We start from the raw sequence: 27912 nt of genomic DNA on the forward strand, positions 1-27912 counted from the left end.
CTGCATGCAATAGCATCCTCCATCATTCTCGATCCATATCCTGCTTGATTTTCATCACTTTTTTACGCCCAACGTGGGGCTTGAATTCACGACCCTGAGATGGAGCCACATGCTCTACCGACTGAGCCAGCCAGGCGCCCCTGATTTTCATCACTTTTTGGTATATCATATATTTGTCTACCTCTATCATAAAATGTAAGCTCAAGGAGGACAGGGATTATGTCTATTTTGTTTACTGATATATTTCTATACCTGAGAAGAGTGCCTGGCACAGTAGGTGCTTAGTAAATGTTTATTTTTATTTTTATTTTTTTTTAATTTTATTTAAAAAAAAATTTTTTTTTTTTCAACGTTTATTTATTTTTGGGACAGAGAGAGACAGAGCATGAACGGGGGAGGGGCAGAAAGAGAGGGAGACACAGAATCGGAAATAGGCTCCAGGCTCCGAGCCATCAGCCCAGAGCCCGACGCGGGGCTCGAACTCACGGACCGCGAGATCGTGACCTGGCTGAAGTCCGACGCTCAACCGACTGCGCCACCCAGGCGCCCCTCAACGTTTATTTATTTTTGGGACAGAGAGAGACAGAGCATGAACGGGGGAGGGGCAGAAAGAGAGGGAGACACAGAATCGGAAATAGGCTCCAGGCTCCGAGCCCGACGCGGGGCTCGAACTCACGGACCGCGAGATCGTGACCTGGCTGAAGTCGGACGCTTAACCGACTACGCCACCCAGGCACCCCTAATTTTATTTTTTTAAATGTTTATTTATTTTTGAGACAGAGCGAGACAGAGCATGAACGGGGGAGGGGCAGAGAGAGAGGGAGACACAGAATCTGAAGCAGGCTCCAAGCCGTCAGCACAGAGCCTGACGCGGGGCTCGAACTCACAGACTGTGAGATCATGACCTGAGCCGAAGTCGGACACTTAACCGACAGAGCCACCCAGGTGCCCCAGTAAATGTTTATTAAATGAATTCTTTGTAGGATGGATTAGAGCCTCTTTCCTAGATTTGAGGCCTTGGTGCTTCCGTGCATTTAATGAAAACCAAAGTTACTTCGCTGTTGCTTTGGCTTGTTCTTAACGACTCGGTGAAGCTTCCACTGTTCTGTGGCATCCGGTTAACAGTTGTCTGCCTTATAGGCTGCGGGCCTCGCGGGTGCTTCTTGTCGGCATGAAAGGACTCGGGGCTGAAATTGCCAAGAATCTCATTCTGGCGGGAGTGAAAGGACTGACCATGTTGGATCCTGAACAGGTGAGATGTTTGGCCACCTCAACACTCTTTCTTCACAGTCTGCCCTCTTTAGTATAAATATAAACACTTGGAGATACTCTGAATTCCTACATGCCCCCGCCAAGCTGTGCAAGGAGGGCTGGCATTAGTGGAGCTGTGGCCTTTGGCCCAATGGCACTGGCACATCCTAGGTGGTCGACCACTCTCCTTGAGCTTGCCAGTCTGTAAAGTGTAGTTAATCTCTCGCTTGGAGGGTTACTGTGGGGAGGAGAGGGGGTGGTTTTCTTCCTTGTACCTGTACACCACCTGCATGACTAATTAAAAGTGCAGAATTGCCTTGGGGCTTTGTCACAGGTTAGCCTTTACCCTGAGTGATTCGGCTTTAGAAGGTTTGAGATGATGCTCAGGAGGAATCTGTACGTTTGAAAGCTGTCTCAGGAGAGCTTCTTTGAAAAATGTTGGATCAGAGAGGATCTATGCAGACTGCTTAGCATAGTGCTTGCATGTAGTAAGCATCTGATAATTAATTACATCATAGACCATTTAATTGTTGCTATAATAGTCGTTCCCAGCTCCTGTGTAGCTTTTTCTGACCAGTTTCTCCAAGGTGAAAATAACTTCTTTCTCTACATTCTCATGCTATAACATTTTAATTTTCAAAAAAACATTTTAATTTTCTTTTATACAAAAACTTAAATATATACAGAAGTAGAATAGCATTTGACACCCCATCTACCTGGCTTCTATAGAGATCAGTTTTTATATTTTTTTATCGGTATTTTCTCGCCTGTATTTTTTGGACAGTATTTTTATTTTATTAAAAAAATGTTTTTTAATGTTTATTTTATCTTTGAGACAGAGAAAGACAGAGCATGAGCAGGGGAGGGACAGAGAGACAGACAGACAGACAGAGAATCCGAAGCAGGCTCCAGGCTCTGAGTTGTCAGCACAGAGCCTGAAGCAGGGCTCCAGTTCGTCAACCACGAGATTATGACCTGAGCTAAAGTCGGACACTCAATGAACTGAGCCACCCAGGTGCCCCCCCAATTTTTTGTAATGTTTATTCATTTTTGAGAGAGAGAGAATGAGCAGGGGAGGGGCAGAGAGAGAGGGAGATACAGAATCCAAAGCAGGCTCCAGGTTCTGAGCTGCCAGCATAGAGCCTGATGTGGGGCTCAAACTTGTCAACCACGAGATCATGACCTGAGCCAAAGTTGGGTGCTTAACCGACTGAGCCACCCAGGTGCAACCCCCTTTTAAAAAATAAAACTTTAGGGGCGCCGCACCTTGGTGGCTCAGTCGGATAAGCGTCTGACTTCAGCTCAGGTCGTGATCTCATAGTTTGTGAGTCCTGGCCCACGTTGGCCTCTCTGCTGTCAGGGCAGAGCCCGCTTCACATCCTCTGTTCCTCTCTCTTGCTGCCTTTCCCCTGCTTGCGCTTTCACTGTCTCAAAAAAAAAAAATAAATAAAAATAAAACAAACCCCAAAACCTCTGAAGATTATGTCATCACATGATACTATTAGTGTCTTTCCTTATAGGCAATGAATAAGGGTCCTGTTTCATACATGGTAACTACCACACACAGAGTGTGGTATAGGCTCTGTGGAAGAAGGTAAATGTTAATGAAAATTTTAAAACATTTATTTTGAGAGAGAGAGAGACGGCGAGAGAGCGCGCATGTGCATGGGGGTGGGGCAGAGAGAGAGGGAGAGAGAATCCCAAGCCACTCTGTGCTTGATCTCATGATCCGTGAGATCATGACCTGAGCCGAAATCAAGACTCGGCTGCTTAACCTACAGAGCAACCCAGGTGCCCCCCAAATGAAATTTTTTAAAGCTCATCTTGTTTGGGTTTTAGGAGAAAAATCATACCTGGATTTTTTTTTTTTTTAATTCTTCTGCAGTGAAGACACGTGGGTTGGCTCACTTAATATCACAGTCACAAATTGATTTTTGACTTGAATTCAAAACCTTCTAAGGAAAGAAATTCCTGCAGGCAAGCCGCCAGATTATTAACAGTCTGAGCTCTTGCCTTTTTGACATTTCCCCAACCACAGTGCCCCCTAGAGGCATCTGGAGGGAGAATTTGTTTGCAGGGAAGGATGGTTTCTAAACATGGAGGCAGGCCCTTGGTGTGGGAAAATGAAACCGGATGGGGATCGTGACTTCCTCATATGGTTGGGAGCGCCGGAGAATGGGGAACCATGATCTAATACTGAGCGGTGTGTGATGCAGTTCTGTCACTGCCTCAGTCCAGTGATGGGTGCCACCAGTGTTACAGTGACCAGGCCGACTCTCCTCCCTTCCCTCTCTGCTTTGAGGACTTACAGTACTTTTCACCTGTCTGGCACTGCAAAGCCTAACTCTTCTGACTGGTTTTCAAGGCCCAACACAGTGGTTCTCAATCCCATCTGTGCTTTGAGTATTAGGGGGGGGTTTGAAAGTTCTCCAAGTGAGTCTAGAAGTCAGGGAGAGTTGAGAACTACTGGCTTTGTATAACCTGGGCCCAGTCAACTTAGCCTGACTCCTACCTCATATGTTTAGTGGTTCATGGACACACTTTGGTTGTTCTGCCTTTTGCAGTTTGCTTGTACTTTTTTTCCGTGACTGGGAACATCTCAGGGAGACCGTGCTACCTAGTGCAAAAGCTCTGGAATTATGTAGATTTGGGCTCAAATCCTACCTCTTCATGCTGGGTTAAGTCTCTTAACCTCTCAGAGACTCTGTTTGCTCATCTATTAAAAATTTTTTTTTCTTATTTATGTATTTATTGTAGTAATCTCTGTACCCAGTGTGGGGCTTGAATTCACAACCTCAGGATTAAGAGTCACATGTTCTACCAACTCAGCCAGGCAGGCACCCCTCAGTGTGCTCATCAAGGATGTTAATTCCTGCCCTACAGAGGTTTTCATTTTGTTTACATCAGCAAACATCCGAGGGTACCTGTTGGCTGCCCTGAAGCATTCTAGATCCTTATGATACAAAGATGCACAAGATTTGGTTCCCATTCTCAGGGTTTATTCCATAAACCGGAGCAGCCTACCTGACTCAGGTTTTGGTAGGGGGACACGAACGGCTTCCTGGAGCTGTGATCTTAGTTGAGGCTTAAAGAACAACTGGAGGTTTCTCAAGTTGAGGGGCTGTATTTTAGGCAGGAGACATTATTAGCAGTGGCACAGAACAGCATGGTAGAAATAGAATATAGCAAGCAGTGCTGTTTGGTGTTTTTAGAGTGTGAGGCCCGAAGTGGTGGGGGTGGATGCAGGCTGTAGGTAAGGGCCAGATCACGAAGGGCCTGTTAGTAAGCCTTGCTGGAAGCTCATACTCAATCCTCTAGGTGGTGAGGATTTCATTTAAGAGTTTCAAATGTGAGACAGGTGACCTAGCCAACTTCCGGCTCTTCGTAGATCACTAGCTACTGTGTATGATTGGCACAAGGTCTGGGGCAGAAGACCACTTAGATAGAAGGCTGCATTAGTAGTTTATTTTTTTTGTTGTTTTATTTTTTTCTTCTATTATTTTGCATTCATAGTTTAGGTGAGAGATGAGAAGAGTCTGAGTAACAGCACTGTGATAGAAACGGCAAGAAGCACTTGAGGTGAAAATACCAGAGGATAGAATCAGTAGGATTGTATATGGGAATGTAGGGAAGGCAAGAAATGACTGCAGCAGTGAAGCTTCCTCAAGGTGCTGGACGCTGTTCTAAAAGCAGCACTTGTAGTATCTCATGTAGTCCTCACAGCAACTCTGAGAGTCAGGGATTATCATCCCTATTTTACAGAAAAGGAAATGAATTGTGGGCCCACCCAAGGTCACAGTAGTTGCTGTGACCAGGACCCAGACAGTCTGACTCTTTGTAGAGCCCATGCTCTTAGCCATCTCAGCAGGTGGCTGCTCTCAGGCAAATATCAGGGATGTAAAGACTGGGTTCCTGACTCAGGTGACTGGATGGGTGGTTGGTAGGCTCATCAACAGACAAAAGAAAAAAAAATAGTCAAATATGAAGGGCCTGCGGACTTACCCAGGAGGAAATATCTGGTGGGCAGTTTAATAAAGGTCTCAGATGGATCAGGAAGCAATCTGTACCTGTAAGAACGAAAGAAGCAATGAGCATGGAGCTATGCCAAGTGGAAAGATGAGTGACTCTGAGATGGAATCCTGGGGCCGCCACACCCAAGAGGGCCCACGTGGAGACTGGGTGTCCGGTGGGGCAGGAGCAGAGCGGCACTGATAGAGTGATTAGTTAGTGTACTGTTTTTCTTAACCTCCTCATTTTGCACGTGATTCCCATGTACTCGCTCGCTCAAGGGCACACAGTTAAAGTGATTGAGCCAAAGATTTGAATCCAACTTGAATTGTTTCAGAGCCTTGCTCTTAACTTCTATGATGTACAGCTTCTCAGTGTGAAATGAGATCCCTGAAGAAGCAGGACAGGAAAGGTCAAGGAGACTGTTAAAGGGCTGGCCTTGAAAGGGAGGAGGACCAGCTCATTTCCTTGGAGAAAAGTTAGCAAGTGCGAGTATGTGCTCTGGGTAGTTGGCCAGAGGAGAGGAGAGAGATTGTTTGTATTGAATCCAGTCTTGGTGAAGGTAGCAAAGTCATACTGGAGATTAATGGTTAAATTAGATGTTTGATGTGGAAAGAATGGCTCTGTGAACAGTGGGAATCTGTAACCCTACTGGCAGCTGTCAGGTGATTGTATTATCTGGATTTAAGGTTCTTCTCTGCTGACATCCAGCCTCGTGGGTGAAATCCTCCCTTTGCTCCAGCCCCCCTCTTCTTTCTTTTCTGAATTTTAATTGAATTTAAGAGTTCATTTCAAGCATTCTTTTTTTTTTTTTTTATTAAAAAAAATTTTTTTTTCAACGTTTTTATTTATTTTTGGGACAGAGAGAGACAGAGCATGAACGGGGCAGGAGCAGAGAGAGAGGGAGACACAGAATCGGAAACAGCCTCCAGGCTCTGAGCCATCAGCCCAGAGCCTGACGCGGGGCTCGAACTCACGAACCGCGAGATCGTGACCTGGCTGAAGTCGGACGCTTAACCGACTGCGCCACCCAGGCGCCCCTCAAGCATTCTTAATTATGTTTGATTTTTGCCCTGGTTTGATTTTATTTCTTTAGCATATTTGTGTACGTATGTATGTATGTATGTATGTACGTACGTACGTATGTATGTGTGTGTGTAACTCTGCACGCAAACGTGGGGCTTGAACTCAGGACCCTGACATCAAGAGCTGTGTGCTCTTCAGACTGGGCCAGCCAGGTACTGCCCCTCACTGGTCTGATTTTTTTTTTTTTTAATTTTTTAAAAAGGTTTATTTGTTTATTTTGAGAGAGAGCAAGAATGAGCAGGGGAGGGGCAGAGAGAGATGGAGAGACAGAGACAGAGAGAATCCCAAGCAGGCTCTGTGCTGTCATTGTGGAGCCCCAGGGCTCCATCTCACAACTGTGAGATGATAACCTGAGCTGAAATCAAGAGTGGGATGTTTAACTTACTAAGCCACCCAAGTCCCCCTCACTGGTCCGATTTTAAACCAATCGTAGGCAGGGACTACATCCGTTAAACTACTGTTGTTTGTCTAGGAGTATCCTTAAAGTTTGGCACAGAGTAAATATTTGGGGTAAATTCTTTGCACTGATAGTTGTGTCACTTTATTAGCAGTTACAGATTTAATCGTGGAAGAAGAAAGAGTGGACATTTCTGTTTAGAGTGAATTTTCTTTACAAACACCAGGGGGTGCTCTTTAACTATCAACGCGAAGTGAAAAAAAAATTAAAATGTCTCTACTTGAAAGCCTTCGAAGGATTGAGTGTATGGAGGATACATTAGGCAAATTCCCACTGGAACAGTAATACAATTAAATTGTAGGTATTTTAGTTATGCTTTGAAATGGAAGGGTTCGTTGTCTTTGAAAAATTTTTTTTCCCCAAAATTCACGCATTAAAAAAAAAAAAATTATTCCTAGGTATCTCCAGAAGACCCCGGAGCTCAGTTTCTAATCCGTACTGGATCTGTTGGCCGAAACAGGGCTGAAGCCTCTTTGGAGCGAGCCCAGAATCTCAACCCCATGGTGGATGTGAAGGTGGACACTGAGAATATAGAAAAGAAACCTGAGTCATTTTTCACTCAGTTCGATGCTGTAAGTTTCATAAAGAGTGTAAAATCTTTAGGCTCAGTACATTGCCTTTGTAGTCTCAAGTCTTGTATTGTCTTAGTGTATGTGCCTTATTAGCATATTGCTTTTCCACGTTGAATGTGTCGGTAGGTAGATCCAGTCTGTTGGTTCTGCTGTGGCTGTTTGTGACTTGCTGTCTGCTGGTTTCTTCTTTGGGCATATGTTCCTTTAGACCAGGTTTCATCATTGGTGTTTTGTATTCCTTCCAGAATCTTTGCACATAGCTTTGGTACATTTTATTGCAAATGTTTTCTCCTAAAAACAAGTTGGTAGTTAATTTCTGTAGTAGAGGCTTGCTTTTTTTTTTTTTTTTTTTTTTTTTTTTTTTTTTTTTTTTGGTTAGAAATATCAAACTACAGCTTGTGTTTTGTCTTAAAAAAAGAGCACACCTGATCCTGGTCCATGTCTGTCTCTTTCACACAGCCACTTTGACCACGTTGCCATGGATAATGAGACAAATTCACTAGTCATAAGCCAAATGAGGCATATCCAACCTCATTTGGTTTCACTGCCAGATCTGTGGAGAGGTGAAAGGATAAGTTAAATTCGGTTCCAGCGTCTGTGACCTTCAGACATGGTTCCCTGGACCCAGGAAAAGCTAAACAAATGTTGGATAACCATGAAATAGTCACAGATGATCTACTTGTTTTTTAAATGAAAGGCCCATAACACGAGAGGTTAGAATTTGGGTTGGGTAGTTTGTTTTTCCACATTGTTATATTTCATATGTGCATCTGTTCAAATATGTGCTTGGAATGATGGATCATCTGTGCGTTTTGTCTGTTTTTTTGTTTTTTTTTTTTCAATTCTCTCTTGTATCTTCCAAGTATTGGAACATTTTCTGTTTGGACTGTTTGGACCATCTTCTCTTCATTTCTTTATCCATAGTAACCACATTTAGTTAATTCTAGCTGCCCCTTGAATTTCTAGCACTTAGAGAGAGGGTTTCTAAGAACCGAAGCACCGGGCCGGTTGCTTGTATAAAGCCTGTGTGCTGGGTGAGGTGACTGCCTCATTGGGCCACGTTTGACTGGTCCTTGGAGATTTTACATTCACTTTTGACTCTGCAGAGTTCCCTTTGGTCGCTTGATTGCATGTTCAACTGTGGGTATCTTGCCTTTTAGATATGATTTTTTTTTCCCTTAGGTGGCTGCATCCTTTGAATGACACCAGAGGCACTCATTTCTGTGGGCTGTTTCGGTATTCAGGCTGCCAGACAGCAGCAAAGAGGTTCTGTCAAATGAAAATATCCTTTTGTAACTTCTTCTCCAACTTTCTATGTTTAGAAGAAAACATGTGCAATTTGGAACTTGTTTTCATAGCCCTTATCACAGAGTTTCTCCTGAAAAGGTGTTTTATGCCGTAAAACTTAGCTATTTCCAGTGCTTCAACTTACTGGAACACAACCTAGGGGCCTCAGAGCAACATTGATAATTCCATTGAGTGAATCACCGGTTCATTGTCTACGTCTGAATGGAAGGTCACTTGGTGTGTAACCTTTTCTTTTGTCCTCAGATTCAGATAAAGTTTCACTTTGAAAACTGTGGAAAACTGTGGAAAACTAATCTCAACGGGACTTGTTTATCTTTTTTATCTTAACCTATCAATCAGAAGAAGGGGGAAAAATGCCCTCGTATTTAAAGTGACCTTTGGGTCACTTAAAACTGGTTTTGCTTCTTGTGATAGCTTATTCAGATTTTAATAGATTTAGTAATTTAAAAGTAACTTACGCTAAATTGTTACTGTTTTTTTCCACTTCACGGAAACTGTGAGATGTGGTTTGTTTATGTTTACAGAATAGAGGAAATAAATTCATTGAATAGCTTTTACTTTCTAGCCAAACCCATTTTGTTTTGATTGCTGAAAGTAGAGGTCTTGCAATTTATATTTCTCCTGAAACCTGCAACTTGTCTTTTGTCTTCTAACCATAGGATCCAAAGAACCTGTTATACCAGTTCAAAACTGGCTTTAGACATGCCCAGAGAGACTGTTCATTAAGATTTATTTAGACATCAGGGCAGTGATTCACAGTTTGCAAAACTCACACCCAGCGAAATTTTTTCTTTCTGCAGGTTTGTCTGACTTGCTGCTCCAGGGATGTCATAGTTAAAGTTGACCAGATCTGTCACAAAAATAGCATCAAGTTTTTTACAGGAGATGTTTTTGGCTACCATGGATACACATTTGCCAATCTTGGAGAGCATGAATTCGTAGAGTAAGTTTTGGGAGAGGAGGGGAGAACGTAACATTTTCAGAAAAATACAGTTTTACTCATTGGTGGGGAACAACCCATCTAAGGAAAGTGTTCTTAGAATATTCAGAAACCATTTCATTTTCAGCTCACTGATTGTATAGGTTGTGTGTTCAGAATCGTAGGAGATGCAGCCCCGTCTTCCAAAATAATGTTCTGATCTAAATCCTAAATAAAGCAGAGTTCTTTAGGAATCAAAGTACACCATTGTGGGTATTTGATGGGCCTGGACTTCAGTTGGCGAAACCACACACCTCCTGTATAGGGGAGGCTTGCTTGGATTGCCTTTCTCAGTTTTGGCTTCTGTGTTTTCAGGTTGGTAGTAAAGTGAGTACAGAGTAGTCAGATGGGTAACTCTGGAGGCACACTCAGCCAGTCTACCTGGGAAAAGCTCCAAAGTCCAGACACTGCTTTGGTGTAACAAACACACCTCATCCTCTCATTTTGAATATCAAGGTTGCAGACCGTGGGGATTCTCACATGATGGGACCTGCAGTGGTTTGAACTTGCAGCTTCTAGATGAGAGATGGCAGATGATACCCGTATTGTAAAACTCTGTGGTGGGTTTTTGGCTGTTGTTTCTTGTATGTCCCTTGCTAATAAGAGGTAAAAAGACACCCTGTGTGGTAGGTGAAGCTTCCTACCAAGAATCAAGAATTGGCTTCTGGGGCGCCTGGGTGGCTTGGTCGGTTAAGCGTCCGACTTCGGCTCAGGGCATGATCTCACGGTCTGTGAGTTCGATCGCCGCGTGGGGCTCTGTGCTGACAGCTCGGAGCCTGGAGCCTGTTTCGGATTCTGTGTCTCCCTCTCTCTCTGCTCCTCCCCTGTTCATGCTCTGTCTCTCTCTGTCTCAAAAATAAATAAACGTTAAAAACAAAAAAAGAATTGCCTTCTTTTGTTCAGCTTCTTTTAAAAAAAGCTTTTTTTAACGTTTATTTATTATTCAGAGACAGAGACAGAGCATGACATGGGAGGGGCAGAGAGAGGAGGAGACACAGAATCTGAAGCAGGCTCTAGGCTCTGAGCTGTCAGCACAGAGCCCGATGCAGGGCTCGAACTCATAAGCCGCGAGATCATGACCTGAGCTGAAGTCAGACGCTTAACTGACTGAGCCACCCAGGCACCCCTCTTTTGTTCAGCTTCTTAGGCAAATCACTGAAATTTCTGTGGTCTGCAAGTCTTTTTCCTTTCATCCTTCCTTTCTTTCTTTCTTTCTTTCTTTTTTTCTTTCTTTCTTTCAGTTTAAAAAAATTTATTTATTTTAGAGAGAGCACGAGCCGAAGAGAGGGGTGGAGAGAGAGAGAGAGAGAGAGAGAGAGAGAGAGAGAGAGAAAATGAATCTTAAGCTGGCTCCATGCTCCATGTGGAGCCCAGTGCAGGGCTCAATCCCATGACCTTGGGATCATGACCTGAGCTGAAATCAAGAGCTGGACGCTCAACCAATTGAGCCCCCCATGTGTCCCTGGTCTGCAAATTTCTTGTCTGTAAAATCAAAATGAGGGAAGGGCAGACATGTTCGAGATTTCTCATAACTTTGGCATTTTATGGTTTTCAGAAACTCTAGTTCTCTTGGCATACTAGAAATAGAGAAGTCACAGTAGAGAAAACAGCCCAGGTTATCTTAATGTGAGTTCCCATGGCAGAGGGGAGGAATTAAGTTTGGCTTTTATTTCATGATTCAAGTGAAATTTATAAAGCTTATTGAGAGCTTGCTATATGCTAGGCAGGTGTGCTAAGCAATTTATTATTGTCTTTTTTTAAGTTTATTTATTTATTTTGAGAGAGAAAGTGCACAAGCAGGGGAGGGGCAAAGAGAGAATCCCAAACATGTTCCATGCTGTCTGTCAGTACAGAGCCCGACTCGGGCCTCTATCCCGAGGACCGTGAGATCATGATCTGAGCTAAGACCGAGAGTTGGACGCTCAACTGACCAAGCCAGCCAGGCGCCCCTGTTATTTCTCGTCTTACAGTAATTCTGTCAGGGATTGTTATTCCCACGTGGTAGGTAATTTACTTATCAGATAATCATTGGCCACCCTCGGATTTGAATCCACCCAGATCTGCCTGACTCCAAAGCTTTTGCTCTTAATTGCCATCCTATTCTGTGAGCTGATGATTCTCTTTTTGTTCTAATGGCATGATTCAGAGAGTAAACTCCGTTCCCGCTTTGTCACCCTCTAGGGAGAAAACCAAAGTTGCCAAAGTTAGCCAAGGAGTAGAAGATGGACCTGATACCAAGAGGGCAAAACTTGATTCATCTGAAACAACTATGGTCAAAAAGGTATGTGTACTGTGAAGGGGTCAAAGATCAGAAACTTTGGAGCCTTGTAGGGGACGGGCCATTACATCTGCAAGCAGGGGAAGCACGCGTGTAGTCTTGAAGGGGGAGGTGGGGTCTGGACAAGCCGGGCCAGTGCTCGTCCCACTTAAAGGGGATGACTGCTGCTTAGTGGCAGCCAGCTCTTGCCATGAAGACGAGTAGGGACCCAGTGATGCAGGGTACGAATTTTTAACAGAATTGGAGATGTGTTTTTTATAGGCTCTGTCCCAAACTTTTAAATACCACCAGTCTGTTCACCTTGGTTTGAATGCTGTTCCTTCACCCCATGGAGACAAAAGAAAACGTGCCTGCAGGACTGACGTGGTGTGTGGGCCGATTTGGGCTTCTAGTATCTGGAGCAGTATGAGAACCACTGTTCTTGAGCAAAGGCCATCCCTTTTGCATAAAATAAATCTTGGGGGGGATAGTTAGATAATTTAGGAAGGTCCTACCTAAGCGGGCAGGAAGACCGTTTAAGCTTGAATTGCATATGCTTTGCTTCTTTACGATGAAATGTTTGGGGTCGTCTTTCCACCAGATTACCTTTTAAGAATAAAGGCCTCCGTGTTGACAAGTGTTACTATCCGGTGTGTATTTTCTTGTTTTCAGCCTGGTTCGCGCAGTAATTTAAATTCGTTTTACAGAGAGAGGAGTGGCGGGGACTTGGAAGGAGATGATCTCGGCAGCTAGTGTTGGAATCTGAGAAGGGAGTCATGCGATGGGGGAGACCAGACAGAAGGGGCCAGGATTGGTTTTGTGGAACCGAGGAAAGACTTGACCGAGCCCATATTTACTCTTTGCTTTGTAGTTTGAAATGTTGAGAAAGAAAAACAGCTGGTCGGAGCTTCGAGTTAAAATTGCTCTAACGGGGGGATTCTGAGAGTGCAGAAACCACAAGAGAGACTGCAGAAACCACAGAAGTGGAACTCTGTTGAGTTTCCCGCAGGGCTGCGCTGGAGATTTTCGTCTTCTTGCTCTGTATGTTTGTGTTGGAAGAGTTTGCTGCTGGGAGTGTGATACAGAGGAATTATTAAGCCCTAATTTTGGTGTCTATTCACAGGACTGGTAATTATCCAGAGTGAACATTGGTGTTTTGGCCAAAACTTGGGTCCTTTTCTTTCTTCCCTCTTTTCTTTCTTTCTGAGGCCCAGTCGAGCTCTATCTGAATAGCGCCGTGAGTTCGGTGGGGGGAGATAAATTGTTAACTAACGGAGGAGCACAAAAGGAGCTTTGTGGGTGCTGTCAATTCATAAATCACACCCTCTTACAAGTGTGACACTTGGCCTTGGTGTGAAGGGTTTTATGGCCTAAAGGCCTTCCCTGATTGAGGCGGGTCTTTTACATTCAAATGGGGAGAGCGGCCAGCTTTGTTAGCCCTTCACAGCTGGAAGTTTCCCTTGAGTCAGTACTGGTGGTGCCCACTGGGGCAGATCTGGAAACCCCTTCGGGGGGCCACTTTAGCGAGCTATGAGGAGAATGCGGGCGGCCCTGGTAGGCCCCCGGTGGCCTTCGCGTACCATTCTTAGGGCTCTTCAGTCACAGGGCTCCTCGTGCAGCCTCTTCCCACAGGGGCCGAATCTGAAGGTATCAAAATATTCCCCAGCTGACATTGTTAGTCAGCTGTTTCACTTGGACAATGCAGGCCTGGATTCCAGCCCCGAGCCCTGAAGGTTGTGAGGCATGCGGTGCATTCCTCACTACGGTCCCTGGGTCCCTGGGATTCCGAACCTTGCCTTTGTGCCACCTCACCGAGCCCCCGAGAGCGCCGTGGAAGGACCCGCTGTGACCGGTGGGGCTGCCGCTTCGCCACCGCAGTTTGGGCAGAGACCGCTCCGTGATCTTGAAGTTGTCTTCCAACTCAAAAATTCCTTGATTGAGGTCATGCCCTTTTGCCTAAATTGTACAGAATGAGTAGTTGGGTTATGCTCAAAGTGCAGGATGGGGGCGGGGAGGCAACCACTTCCTGTTTCCTGCGAAAGGTTTCTGGTTAGGGTTCCCTCCCCCCCCTCCTTAGGTTCAACCAAATGTTGTATAGCCACGTTTGCTTCAAGGTACACATTGTGCTCCTAAATTAGAAACGCTTAAAAAACAAAGAGGAAAAATAGAGCTTGTGGTTTTCACACCGCTTCGGAGGATATTGGGCCTTTCTAACACATGTGTCATCATGATAAATACAACAGTGGGAAAACGCATAGCCCAGAGGTAGGTGCTCAGTGGTTTGCTTCCTTTGGTGCCCAGGAAAAGGTAGGAGACAGACTTCATCAGAATCAGGTCTTGGGCACGAGCCTGATGGGGAGACATCATCAGTGCACAATAGATAAGGAGAGAGCAGTAGTTTTGTGATAGAGAACTGTCCAGAAAGGTTTCCCAGAGGAAGAGTTGTTAGAGGCGGCACGTGAAGGACAGTTTGCCAAGCACCGAAGCCGGGACGGGCATTTAGTCACAGGAGATAGGACCGACAGAAAGCACAGATGTAGGAACAGGATGAGTCTGGCTTCCCTCACCCCCAAACAGCCAGCTCTTTCTGCATCTGTGAGTTGTAAAATGCCTACTGTGTGCAGGGCCTCTGTTGGGTGCAGGGAAGCACCTCCAGTCCTGTCGTCTCCACGTACAGCGGTCACTAAGAGAAGTTCCTTGACCTGCCCGAGATCGATGGGACCGATTTGGAGGGGGGCACAGGGGCTGAGGGCACTGGCTTGCCCTGCGACTTAAAAGGTGAATCCTCTTGGAGTTTCTAGGATAATTTGAAGTTTTATGGGGATGATGGGATAAAATATGCAAAACTTGGGACCTTTCTGGAAAAACCTTTAGGGTGAAAGGTCTCCTTTATTGTTAGATGCTGCCAGACACCAGTAGATGCCCGGTGGTGGTTGCTCTCCATAACAGCTCTTTAAAAATTAAAGATAAAGTAGGATTTGTTGGGGACATGCTAAGAAATACAGATTTAATTTCACCTGTTTCTGAAATAGTAGGGGACTAATTTGGGCCCTGTTAATACTCTTGTCATGAATCAGTTGTGAAATTCCACAGTTGAGTAGTGATTCGTTATTTTGATCCCCCTTTCTGAGCAGTTTATGGACAATTCATCTCCTCTCACCCCCGTCCTGAAGGGAACATTCCAGGGACAGACTGGTTTCAGCCTTCCTCTTTTAGGTGGCATCTGGGTTTGGCACAACGAGGGACTTGTTAGGGTCTCTCCCACTAGAGTCCAAGCTCTGTAGGGCAGGGCGGATCTGTTCGCCACCGTGTTCCTAGTGTAGCACCGGGCACGGTCCTACCCGGGAAATGTTTGTTCAGTGTGATGCGGCTGCTCCTGTGACATAGTGTGTTGGCTTTGGAGGAGATCATTGTCATTTTATTTTATTTTATTATTACTATTACTTTTTTTGGGGGGGGTGGGGAGAGAGTGTGAGCAGGGCAGGGACAGAGAGAGGGGGACAGAGGATCTGAAGTGGGCTCTGCGCTGACAGCAGCAGCAGCCCAGTGTGGGGCTCGAACCCACAAACCACAAGATCACAACCTGAGCCAAAGTCGGAAGCTCAACCAACTGAGCCACCCAGGCACCCCAAGATCGTGATTTTAAAAAAGAATTTCCGAATCGATTTTCTTTGTGATCAACCGAATGTATTAACTTCCTAACACATTGGTTATAATGGTTTAGGTTATCTGAGCTGGGCTGAGAGAACACAGTTCCAAAGAGAACAGGGGGGCTTGGCCAGGAATATTTAGAAGTAAGTTCATGGGGTTGCCTAGACCAAGACCTTTAGGCCAGAAGTGTTCAATACTGTGCTAATTGTCAGAATCACCTGGTTTGGGGGCCCGGGGCAGGAGATGCAGGGTGCAGATTGCAGGGCTGGGTGGAGTGCTGATAGGTTTCCCACGTAGGACGGTTCTGTGTGTGTGGTGGCCGGTGGGGTGTGGGTGCTGCTGCTGCCTTGGGGGGGGGGGGGGTCTGTCTAGAGATGAGGGGAGGCGGTCTCTCCCAGCATCACATCACAATCCAGTCTTTTTATTGTGATACTTGATACCCCAAAATAATACATCAATACAGATTACAGAACATGACAATAAAACACTGTCCAACTTAAAAATCAAAACATTTCCTGTCCTGTTGTGCCAGTCTGCGTGTTCCTTCTCTGTCTTCTCTCCAGGGCTGGTACGTTTGTGTGGATTTTCGAAAGTACCCAGAAGGGGGAGGGGCGGTTATAGCCCTGCTTGATGCGGCATCTTAACCCATGTTTGTAAATCTAACGCTAGAATGTGATGCAGGTATAAATTAAGAATGATAGAGCTAACTACCATGTAGTTACCACCTAATTTCAAGCACTCAACTTGACCAGCTTGGTCAGGGTCCCCTGACCCCCTGGCTCTCCCTCCCCAACGTAAGTAACCACTGTCCTCAATTGTGGTTCTCATTCCCACCCATTTCTTCTTGCTACATATGTATTTCCAAGCAGTATACAATTGTTTGGTATGCTTTCTAACTTCTTACCAATCAGTTTAATATTGTATGCATGCTGCCACCTGCTTTTTAAGAGCAGCCTTATGTTTGTGAGGCCATCTGTGTTTGCACGCAGTTCTAGGACTTTGCTTTCCATTATGGTAGCCACTAGCTACGTATGGCTATTTAAATTAAAATGGACTAAAATAAAATTAAAAAATTTAGTTCAGTCTCCCTAGCCACATTTCAAATGCTCACCAAACACATGTGGCTCTGGCATCTGTATCGCAAAGCACAGATACAGAACATTTTCATCATGATAGTGAGTAATCTTGGACAGCAACGCAGGACATTTTTTCTTATTTTGTTGTGTTGTTTATTTTTTTGCTGTAGAGCGTTTGTTGTGTGAATATATTACTATTTATTTATCCATTTTTCTATTGATGGGCATGTGGGTGTGTAATTTTTTTCTGTTACAAATGGTGCCGCAGTTGAGGGCAGGGGAAGGAGGGGAGAGAGAAAGAGAGAGAGAGAGAGAGAGAGAGAGAGAGAGAGAGAGAAGATAATCTCCTCGGGTAAATGTGTGATTTTTCTGGGGCGTATACTTAGGAGGGAAATTAGGGTATGTGCAGCTTCAACTTTACCAGACCTGCTAAATTACTTGCAAGTAGTTTTATCAATTCACATTCCAGAATCAGCAGTATGTAATGGTAACATTTGGTAACTTCAGGCTCTTTTGCCACTCTGCTAAGTGTGACAGCTTTGTCTTGGATGGCGGTTGTCATTTGTTAGAATGTTTTTGAAAACTATAGACTCCCACGAGTAGGTGTGGAAATCCAGCCTAGAAATCTGTAGTTTTCAAAGTCGTTTCAAAGATTTACATTTAGCTTTACAGCCAGAGCTGTATCCCTTATTATAGATGTTCAGGCTGCTTCTTAAAGTAAGATACGTTTACAGTCCCAAAATTGGAAGATACAGAACAAGTTGAGAAAACATGAACCTTGCTCCCCAATAATTACACATTCCTTTCAGTATTCCTTCTACTCCAGTATGTGATACAATTGGATTTCTAATTAACACACATAAACACATATGAGAAATACATAGTGATCTTATATACACATGACTTACATGTGTATCGTCTTTGCTTTTTTTGTTTTTTTGCTCAACGTATTTTCTGTAAGCACAGGAGTGGATAGTCTGCTTTGGAGAGTGTGGTTTTAAGAGGCTGTATTGGTTTGCTGATTTCATCTTGCCTCGGAGTGTTAAACCTGCTCCTGTTGCGTTGATGTATTTGTACTTGCCCGCTGTTTGGAGTGGCTCAGCACAGCCCTACAATTTGATGTCTGTCCAACCGTGTGGGAGAGTTCATCTTTTATATTTACTGTTGGGCCTTTTGGCAAATGAAAAGCAGGTTGGATCCTATCAGCTCGCAGATTTTTATTGACAGTCTATTCTATGCAGGGCTGTGCCTTTCACTGGTCCCTGCCTCAGGAAGCTGATACCCATCTGAGGAGAGGAATAAGAGGGCTTAGCCTTAACTAGACTATCAGATTGAGATCTTTAAGACTCAGAATTGTCCGGAAAAGAAATGGATAGTGGAGGGAAGTGAGTCAGGCATTCTACCCAGAGAGATCCATGAGCTGAGGGCATGGAGAAGTGGGAGGGGTGAGTGAGATGTGAAAGTTACCTGTTACAGTGTGTTCATTCAAGTAGTTTGGCCGCTACCTGGCAGGCACTGCTGGGTGCTTCATCTGAAAGACTGTTCTTTCTCTGTAGGTGCCATTAAGCATGTTTTTCACATTGTAAATCCAGTGTCAGGTGCGTAAGATGGGTACCACCGTTTGCATTTGTTGTAGTATAGATTAGGTGACATGGTTACGTTTGGTTTCGTTTGGTTTTCTAAAGTAATCTCTGTACCCAACATGGGGCTCGAACTCATGACCTCTAGATCAGGAGTCGTATGCTGTACTAGCTGAGCCAGCCATGCACTCCTTTTTTTTTTATTTTTAATTGTTACAAATGACAGTGGTAGACTGTGTGTGTGTGTGTGTGTGTGTGTGTTTTAAGATTTTATTTTTAAGTAATCTCTACCTGCAACGTGGGGCTTGTACTTACAACCCTGAGATCAAGAGTTGCACACTCTGCCGACTGAGCCAGCCAGGCGCCCCAGTGGTAGTAGACTTTGAACAGTTTGAACCAAAAAATGGGACATTATGTTAGAGGCAGCCTGGAGTAGCACAAGAGGCATTAGAACTACTGTGACCTGAGAAGGGGAAAGACCAGGCCAGATGGGGAGACTTGGAGGCTGTAGGAATTTAGCTTTTCTATAAAGAGTCCTGCCTGCCCTTCACATGCCTCTGTTTTTAACTTTCAGATTCTTGATTCCCAGAATAAAGAATCTGGTTGGTGTGACTTGGGCCGTGTACCTACCTTTGGCCCTGTCACTTGTGGCTGGAGGGCTGGTACACATATCAGATGAGGCTAGTAGGGCCCGCCTCCCCAAATACCAGGACACCCCCCCCTAAAAGTTGTCTGCCACAGACAGGCCTGAGAGGTAAATTCATTTGTCTGAGTTCACAAGTTACTAGCAACATTGTGAGTAGTTCTGCCCTTAGACTTGGGGAGGAAAGAGGGCCTCTGTCCCTGGCCCTAGTACTCTAGAAGGTCCCACCCTGGCCTCCTACCAGCCGTTCCCCTCGCAGAGTGAGAATTCCATGGGATTAAGGAGATATGTCCATCTGGAGTCCATCCCCCCACCCCTCTGTCCTGGACTCCCTTGTGGATACTTGGGACCCCTGGAATCTCCTGCCAAACAGTCCCAGGCTTACTTCCCAGGCTTTGGTGAGCTTCTTCCCTGATCTGCCTTTGGAGTGCAAACTTTGCAACAATGTCCACATACCTAGGCCTGAAGGGCAGGTGTTTTAGTCAAGAAGAGTGGCCTGGGTGGCCACACCCAAGTTGCACAGCCTCTTGCCTTGTGGGACAGAGCCAGAGGTGGGAAGAAAGGGGGAGGAGGGGGTGAGGACCAGCTTTCTAGTGCATCTCATTCTGACATAGAACGTCCCAGGAGTGTGAGGATTCCACATTTGAACCCTGTCTTCCAGGTGGTAATGAAGAACGTATATCTGTCAAGGCAGGAGAATACAGTATACTTTATTTTTTTAATTGTTAGTGTGACGTATACCTAAATATGTAGTTGTGATACGGGTTTCCATTTGTACTTTTTAAAAAAATTTTTTTTACATTTATTTTTTTTTATAGAAATTAAAGCTCAGAGACTTTATTTTTATTAAAAAAAATTTTTTTTTAACGTTTATTTATTTTTGAGATAGAGAGAGACAGAGCATGAACGGGGGGGAGGGTCAGAGAGAGAGAGAGGGAGACACAGAATCTGAAACAGGCTCCAGGCTCTGAGCGGTCAGCAGAGCCCGACGCGGGGCTTGAACTCACGGACTGCGAGATCATGACCTGAGCCGAAGTCGGACGCTTAACCGATTGAGCCACCCAGATGCCCCTTTACATTTGTTTTTGAGAAACAGAGTGAGACAAAGCGTGAGCGGGGGAGGGGCAGAGAAAGAAGGAGACACAGAATCTGAAGCAGGCTCCAGGCCCTGAGCAAGCAGTCAGCACAGAGCCTGATGCGGGGCTCGAACCCACGAACTGTGAGATCATGACCTGAGCCGAAGTCGGATGCTCAACCGACTGAGCCACCCGGGCGCCCCTCCATTTGTACTTTTACAAAACCTGGGCCCTGAAAGTTTAGAGGTAGGCCTGCCTGGGACTAAGACTCAGTTTTTTTTTTTCCTTGTTTGTCATAGTGTGACCTAACAAATTAGTGAATTCTTAGCCAAGTAAACTACAAAAATTCCGAATTAAAATCTAGGTAGTTTATGAAACCTAGTGAGAGTTTATGTCATCATTGTGATGGTGTTCCCAGACTGCGGCTGGCTTTATTGTTTTGTAAGACTTAGGAAGGATCTGGCAGTCTGTATCAGGCAATAAATGTCAGTCAGCTGATTATTTGACTTGACTTTTGAGGTCAAACAGACCCACTGACCAAAAGGTTTGAGGTCAGGACAAATATTTGTATACTAACTTTTACGGTGGGTTTAAATCCCAAAGGAGTATTTATGGGGGAAGCAGAAAGCCACCTTAAAAATGGACTGTTTCAGGGGTGCCTAGGTGGCTCAGTCAGTGAGCCTTTGACTTCGTCTCTGACTTTGGATCAGGTCATGATCTCGCGATTCATGAGTTAGAGCCGTGCATCAGGCTCTCTGCTGTCAGCACAGATGCCTTGGATCCTCCCCCCGCCCCCCCACCTTGTACATGCTCTCTCTAGCTCTCTCTCTCAAAAATAAACATTAAAAAAACATTTTTAAAAACCTGACTGTTTCATCTTCACTAGCTATTTGAACTTTCATCTGTCAATTCCATTTTGATCCTTAGTAGACCGTGCAACTGCCTGGGAGCAGTTAGATCTTGGTTCACTTAGCCTTCTAAATTATGCTGTGTCTCTTTTCTGTTTTAAATATCTGGGGTGTGGTGTGTATATGTAGTGAGAAAAGGAAGGAGAAAAAGAGACCTATATCTCTGGAAGTTTGAAAATACTTGTATATGCACATACCATCTCAAACTTTATAATAGTAGTTAGTACTGAGAACCATTTTTTTCTGAACGATTTGAGAATAAGGAAGGGGTCCATCCATCACTCTGAAATACTTCAGTTTGTATTTTCTCAAACAAGGCATTCTCCATAGAGAAATCAAACCAAACTTCAAAATCAGAAAATTCAAATGAATACATCACTACCATCTACCGCAGACCCATTTCAGCTGTTACCAGTTGTTCCAATAATGTCCTTAATGACAGAAGGATCCAGTTCAGGATCATGCATTTATCTGGATTTTCATGATGCTTTTGAAGATTGCAAGGCAGTTATTTTGTAAAAATTTAAAATGTGCCTTAGTTTGGCTTTGTCTGATGTTCTCTCATGATTAGATTCTAGCTGCACACCTTGGGCAGACACACCAGAGTGTGGGTGCCTCTCATCCCATCCTGTGGTCTGGTGCTGGCTTCCACATGCTCCTTTACTGGCAGTGTTAACTTTGATTTCAGAGTAGGATTATTCAAGGTCGATTTCTCCTTTGAAAACAATTCCTCTCTGCCCTGTGCAATAATATGTAATTTTCTGAGAGGTATTTTGAAAATACGTAAGTACCGTATTCTTCATCAAACTTTGTTAATTGCTTTTATTTTATTTTTGTTACGTGCTAGTCAATTTAGGGGTTCCATTTTTATTCCTCAGATTTTATGTATTTCTCATATGCTTCTTCACTCGCTAATTCATCCAGTTCTGAAGGATTCTTGAATGTTATCTTGATCAGCCAACCATCCTCATAAGAAGGTTTGTTGACAAGTCCTGGGTTTTCTGCAAGAGCTTCATTAATTTCAGTTACTTCTGATAGAGGGGAGTAGACATCACTAGCAGCTTTCACATTTTCCAAAGCACCAAACTCATCTTATGTGTTCGATTTTGTCCCAACTTCAGGCAGACTACAGTTCTGTGCAAAATTGCTGATTCCCACTGTTCAAATACCGTTTTCTCTTGTTTTCAAATACCATTTGTGTTTGTCTGAGTTTACGCAGGAAGAGTGGAGCAGAGCCTATGCCCACCCTCAGCCCCCAGGGTCACAGCAGGCAGGGTGTGTGGAGGGCACCGAGGGTGCGAAAGCGGAAGGCCATATGCTCCGTGCCGCTCATAGTGCCATGTTCGCAGGGGTGTGGGGGTCACAGTAATAGTTAATTTTAGATTTATGACTAATGAATTCTAGTTTATTTAAGTTTATTTATGTTGGCTCCTGTTTCCTCTCGATACCTCCCCGTCATTCTTTGCGCGCTTCCTTATTCTAGGCACAGTAGTACATGGGCTCTGCCCCAGCTTCAAAATCAGCCATGTTTCCAAAGAGAACTATTTCTCTGGTGGGGGTTAGAAACCATCTGGCTATTACGTGTTCTCACTGCTGTCAGGGCATCGTCACTTTGATACCTTGTCCATGGACATAGCTCTGTCAAACTTTGGTTTGTGAGCATGATTAATTCCAGAAACATGGTTGTAATCCAAAGCACTTGTATATCAAAGCAAATTCGAAGAACCATTGGCTCAGCTGTGATGATGTGACTTTCAGTGGCACAGACTACTCGTGTTGCAAGACATCACTCGTTTATCAAGTTAAAATTTATTAGAAATGTTTGCTTGTCTTGTGGAACATTCGCAGAACAGCTTATTTGCAATCCAAAGTTTTACTATATTTGTGTGTGTACACAGACACGCTTGCATCTCCGTTTACTTTCTTGTCTATATACATATTGAAAATGAGTTCACACCAGTAGCCCACCACAGGCTTCACTCTCGTTTTTTCCCTTTCCACAATTAGGACTGTCTTCTCTGACAGTGAGAACCCTGGGTTTCTCGTATATTCACTTGTTGCATAAGTCCTTGGGGGGAGTCAGTCTCCCAGTGCCGCCCCTCCTACGTTGCTCTGCTCTATCCCTATCAGGCCACTCAGCCCCTCCACTCACACTCTGTTCCCTACCCTTCCTTAGTCCCAGCCCTTGGCTTTTGGACTGAATGATTTAGGAAAGTAAAAGGAAAACCACTTTCTTACTCATATTTAATTGTTTATATGTATTTTAAAATATAACTCTGTGATGGCAGTTTTTTTTTTTAATATATTTTTTTATTTTTTTTAACGTTTATTTATTTTTGAGACAGAGAGAGACAGAGCATGAACAGGGGAGGGGCAGAGAGAGAGGGAGACACAGAATCTGAAACAGGCTCCAGGCTCTGAGCTGTCAGCACAGGGGTCGAACGCAGGGCTCGAACTCACAGACTGTGAGATCATGACCTGAGCTGAAGTCAGACGCTTAACCGACCAAGCCACCCAGGCGCCCCGTGATGGCAGTTTTCAAGATCATTTCATTTAGCATAATAGGTTTCAGCCACGCTTCCTTCTACCACAGGGTTTTGCAAATGCCTTTCCATTCCCACAGCCTGGCGCTTTCGTTCCATAACCCTTATTTGTTTTTCTGCTTTGTATTTTGCTTGTATTTATTGGTATCGTTATCATCAAATCATTTTTCTACTGAGACCTATTTAATTTTTCTTTTGACTGTTAGAATGTTTTCTTGAATATTTTTAGGCACACACACTTGCTTACTCATGCAGGTATGTCTGAGGTGTGAACACAGAATTCAGGAGAGCCAGAGTGGAACTGGGTCTTTTAGCTTCGCTCTGACCTCTTTCAGTGCAGGGAGTATGTGTCACTCATTGCTGTGTCCCCAGTGCCCAGAGGAGCCACACGGTAAGTGCTTAATAAATGTTTATTGGATTTGAGTGGTCCTCAGCTTCCTTTAACAAACAGTAAACCTTGAATAATCACATTTCTCCTAGAAGATGAAAAGCTACTGCCTTGTAATTTAAAGCCGACATTTTTTCTTCCTAACCAGTTCTGCCTTTTTTCAACAGAAAGTGGTCTTCTGCTCCGTGAAGGAAGCGCTGGAGGTGGACTGGAGCAGTGAGAAAGCGAAGGCCGCTCTGAAGCGCACAGCTTCGGATTACTTTCTCCTTCAAGGTGAGGGCTTAGAGCAGAGCTTCCAGATGAGCGCCATGTGCTCGGATTGCTGCGGGTTTGGCTGTACAGTCCAAGGGATTTCTTGGTGTTTGCCCCAAGTCGAGCTCCTCACAAGCTGGTTCTCAGTGCCCCCCCCCCTCCCCCCCCGCCCCGAGAACATCCAGGTGGATGGAGATGAGGCCCCTCACTGAGCTCTGCATAACCCTGACCCATTCTCAGGGAGACTGAGGTCGACCTGTCGTTTGTATTTGTAAAGTTTGCAGAAATGTAATTTTGGGTGCATTTGGACAGTCTTCAGCCTTCCTTTCTCCAGGGCTGGGTAAGGAGCCACATCCCCACCTCCTTCCTTCTAGTTGTCTGCGCAGACTCCGGGAACACCTCCTACCCCATATCAGGACAGATGTGGCTGTTTGTGATAGCTACACAAAACCAGGCGCTGTGTATATAGATTGAAATGGAAATACGTAAAACTGTATAAAACTTCTTAATAAACTGAAGATTGGAGGAGGCTAAGGTTTATGTCTTCATTAGCTAGGAAGAAAGCTTTTCCCATATTATCAGTGATGTTCGCCAGATCGGGGTTGGGAAGAACTAGTTCAGAGCACTTAGTATCCATTTGTGTAGAAATCATCCAGTGGGTTAGGTGGGAATGAGTCTTACGCACGTGAGTCTGCTAGGACTCAGAAAACACCTCCTTCCCTGGACTGGGACAGAGCAGCAAGCGAGGGAGTGCCCTCTCCAGTCCAGGGTTCAGCATGAGCTTGGGGCCTGTGCCATCGGGAGAAGCTGATCACTCAGTGCCTGGCACTTCGAGAGCCCTCAGTAAACAGTGGCCATTAGTTTGCAGAGCCTTGGGGTATAGCCTGAGCGGTTCTGGCTGCGGCTCATAAAAGCGGTCGTCTGGTATTTGAGCTTACCAAAATCGGGTGATACTCAGCTGAGGGCAGTTTTGCCCGCCAGGGGGCATTAGCAGTGTCCAGGCGATTTTGGTCGCTCGGGCTGGGGGCAGGTGGGGTGGGGAGAGGGCAGGCATGTTGCTAAATATCCATGGTGCAGGACAGCCCCCGACGAACAAGGTTATCCAGCCGCTAGTGTCAGTAGCGCCATGGTGAGAACGTGATCTAGCCCTTTGCAGCTTCTAGAGTATTTTCTCCTCCCATCTCCTCATCACAGCACCCTTGTGAGGTGGACAGGGTGGGAGTTCTCCCCAGCTTGGTCTCTTGAGGTGAGGAAACAGAGACCTAGAAAGGCCCAGTGTTTTATCTAAGAGGATGCCGATTGGCGGTGACAAGGGAGGTAGGACCCTGACACCTAATACCGTGTGAGACCCGTGAGCAGCAGCCCGGCTCCATTCGGAGTGCTTCTAGATAGGAGCTTATGGGACCCTCGCCACACTCGTGTGAAGCAGCTGCCGGTCCCCGCCTACAGCTGTTGTAAAAGGCACGGACCGATGAAGGCCCAGACCTGCAGTCATCCCTGCCCTTGGGAGGCCGTCACTGAGGCGGGAAGGCAGAACTAGTAACCTGGAAACAGTGTGGGGGGGAAAGTCTGTATTTAATCCGGGCACTGCTGGCCTTCACCGTCAGAAGTTACAAGGGGCGGGGGGAATAGAGCGTCGAGAGGAAGAAGCTGTCGTTTTAGTGCTGTGACCTCTACGGCAGGCAGTGGTGCACGGTTGTTCAGAACAGATCTGGTTTCTCAGTCCTGGTTTTGTCATTGTTTTTGGTGGCTGATAGCCACAGAGTTAAATTCCCTGAAGCTCACTCAAGTTCACCTCTGACCTTGGGGGTGTTAATAGCACTTGCCTCATGGGATTTTTGTGAGGCTTGTATACGGGCAAAAGGCTCCACGCAAAGTGAGGAAGTCCTAGAGACCTGCGTTGTCTGTGAAGTTGGGGGCTTTGGTTTTGTTTTGGGCTTTTTGTTTTTGGCATGAGTACTTTGCAGCTGTGGAGAAGTTTTGGGATTGACTCAGTTTCCCTTAATTCCATACTTGAGTCGCTATTCCCACTGGATTTTAATTTTCTGCCTATGACACTTTGTTGGGTAATACATCCCCTGTGTTTGTTTACTTCTCTCTTCTAAGCGGTACTAGTTACGTTTTCGGTTTCAAGGTTCAGGGCTTTGGATTTGAACGATGTCCATTAGTTAACAGTCATAGAAACTTTTTTACTGTAGTAAGAAACATACCATACAGTGTACTATCTTAATCTTTTTCCCATGTACGGTTCTGTAACGGTCATAGAATTCTAGAAGGAGGCGGGCCCACATCGCCTCTAGGCCAGGAATGACAGGTGTGGGCTTGCCACTCTTCCCTCTCCCCGCCTCACCTGTGGCAGACGTGGCTGTGAAGGACCCTCATCGTTGGCCATCGAGTCCAGATTGTCAGACCAGTTTCCCTAGGCCTCAGAACCCTCGCAGTGAGTGACACGAGAGGGGAAGGGAGTCTCCGTCACTGTAGAACAAATGAGTGCTGTAGTGTGGGTTTCACACCCACGTCTCCTGACTCTTCGGGGGCTGGTGCCTTCAGCCCACACCCTGTGCCCTTCCTGGCTGTTTTTGGAGATCCGTCACAACCTTGCCTGGGCTTTTCTCTCTGCAGCAGATGACAGGTTCTGACCTTTCGTGTGTGGTGTCCTACACGCATCCCTGCTGATGTGTTCACTTGGTCTCCGGGCTCTGCTGTATCTTTGCAGAAGGGCTGCAACTGGAGCTACAGGGAGTGCTCCAGGTGCAGTGAGCTCGAGGGCCAATTTGGCTTCTGGGAGCTTCTCCGAGAATGCATACTTGATTAACACCCTCCGCTGCCTACTGGACTAAAGTCCTGGAAGTAGAGGGAAATGGCCCTTGTGACCTGGTTACGCCAGTAGCTTAGAACCCTCCGCCTGTAGGTATGAACCTGACTCTATGAGTGTATCATCTTCATCTTACAGCCAAAGAAATCTTTGGATTTTTTAAAAGTGTTTATTTTAGAGAGAGAGCGTGAGCAGGGAAGGGGCAGAGAGGGAGGGACAGGATCCGAAGCGAGCTCTGTGTTGACAGCAGAGAACCCGGTGCGGGGCTTGAACTCACAAACCATGAGACTGTGACCTGAGCTGAAGTCAGACGTTTTAACTGACTGAGCCACCCAGGTGCCCCTTCTTTCAGTTTTTCTGCCCAGCCGCTCATGTAGCTATGAAAGTGTCCTGTAATTTGACCTCACTGGATTCACGCAGCAGAGCGCACCAGCTCCTACTTAGGAAGTTTCCTTCTGCCAAATACACTTGCCATCAACTGTCTTTGTAACCTTGGGCAAATAACTTGCCTCTCTAGGACTTTGTCCCCTCACTTATAAGATGATAAGACTAAGTTGGCGAGCCTGTCGCTAAAATCTTTTCTCAGTCTAAATAATCGGTGTGTCCAATAAAATACGAACTTCTTGAGGCTTGTATTTCTGTTTATTATTTTTATACTTTCGATTAATAACTTTTTTATTTTTTATTTTAGAATAGTGTCACATTTGTTTATTCTTTAAAAAATTTTCTTTGTTTAGTTTTGAGAGAGAGCGAGCGAGTGTGAGCGGGGGAGGAGCAGAGAGAGAGGGAGACACAGAATCCAAAGCAGTCTCCAGGCTCTGAGCTGTCAGCACAGAGCCCGATGTGGGGCTGGACTCATGGACCGCGAGATCATGACCTGAGCTGAAGTCAGCCGCTTAACAGACTGAGTCAATCAGGAGCCCCTTAATTAACAACTTTATTGACCTATGATTTATACCAGAATATTTACTTATTCTAAGTGTGCTTCTTTTAAGAGTTCTAGAAATCATTTCATTAATTCAAACAGAATATCCTCTAGGTAGTCCTGAAGTTCACTTTTAA

At 45.1% G+C, this 27912-nt stretch overlaps 1 protein-coding gene across 1 annotated transcript in view; it reads left to right on the forward strand.

Moving 5' to 3' along the window:
- Positions 1-27912, forward strand: part of SAE1 (SUMO1 activating enzyme subunit 1) — a 74929-nt gene that overhangs the window by 11770 nt on the left and 35247 nt on the right. The window contains exons 2-6 of the mRNA XM_047835950.1: positions 1141-1252; positions 7201-7374; positions 9483-9625; positions 11843-11942; positions 23951-24056. Coding sequence (XP_047691906.1) covers positions 1141-1252; positions 7201-7374; positions 9483-9625; positions 11843-11942; positions 23951-24056 — 635 coding nt within the window. The remainder of the gene's footprint in view (positions 1-1140; positions 1253-7200; positions 7375-9482; positions 9626-11842; positions 11943-23950; positions 24057-27912) is intronic.

This window comes from Prionailurus viverrinus, chromosome E2, assembly GCF_022837055.1.
Source record: "Prionailurus viverrinus isolate Anna chromosome E2, UM_Priviv_1.0, whole genome shotgun sequence".
NCBI classification, from domain to species: Eukaryota; Metazoa; Chordata; class Mammalia; order Carnivora; family Felidae; genus Prionailurus; species Prionailurus viverrinus.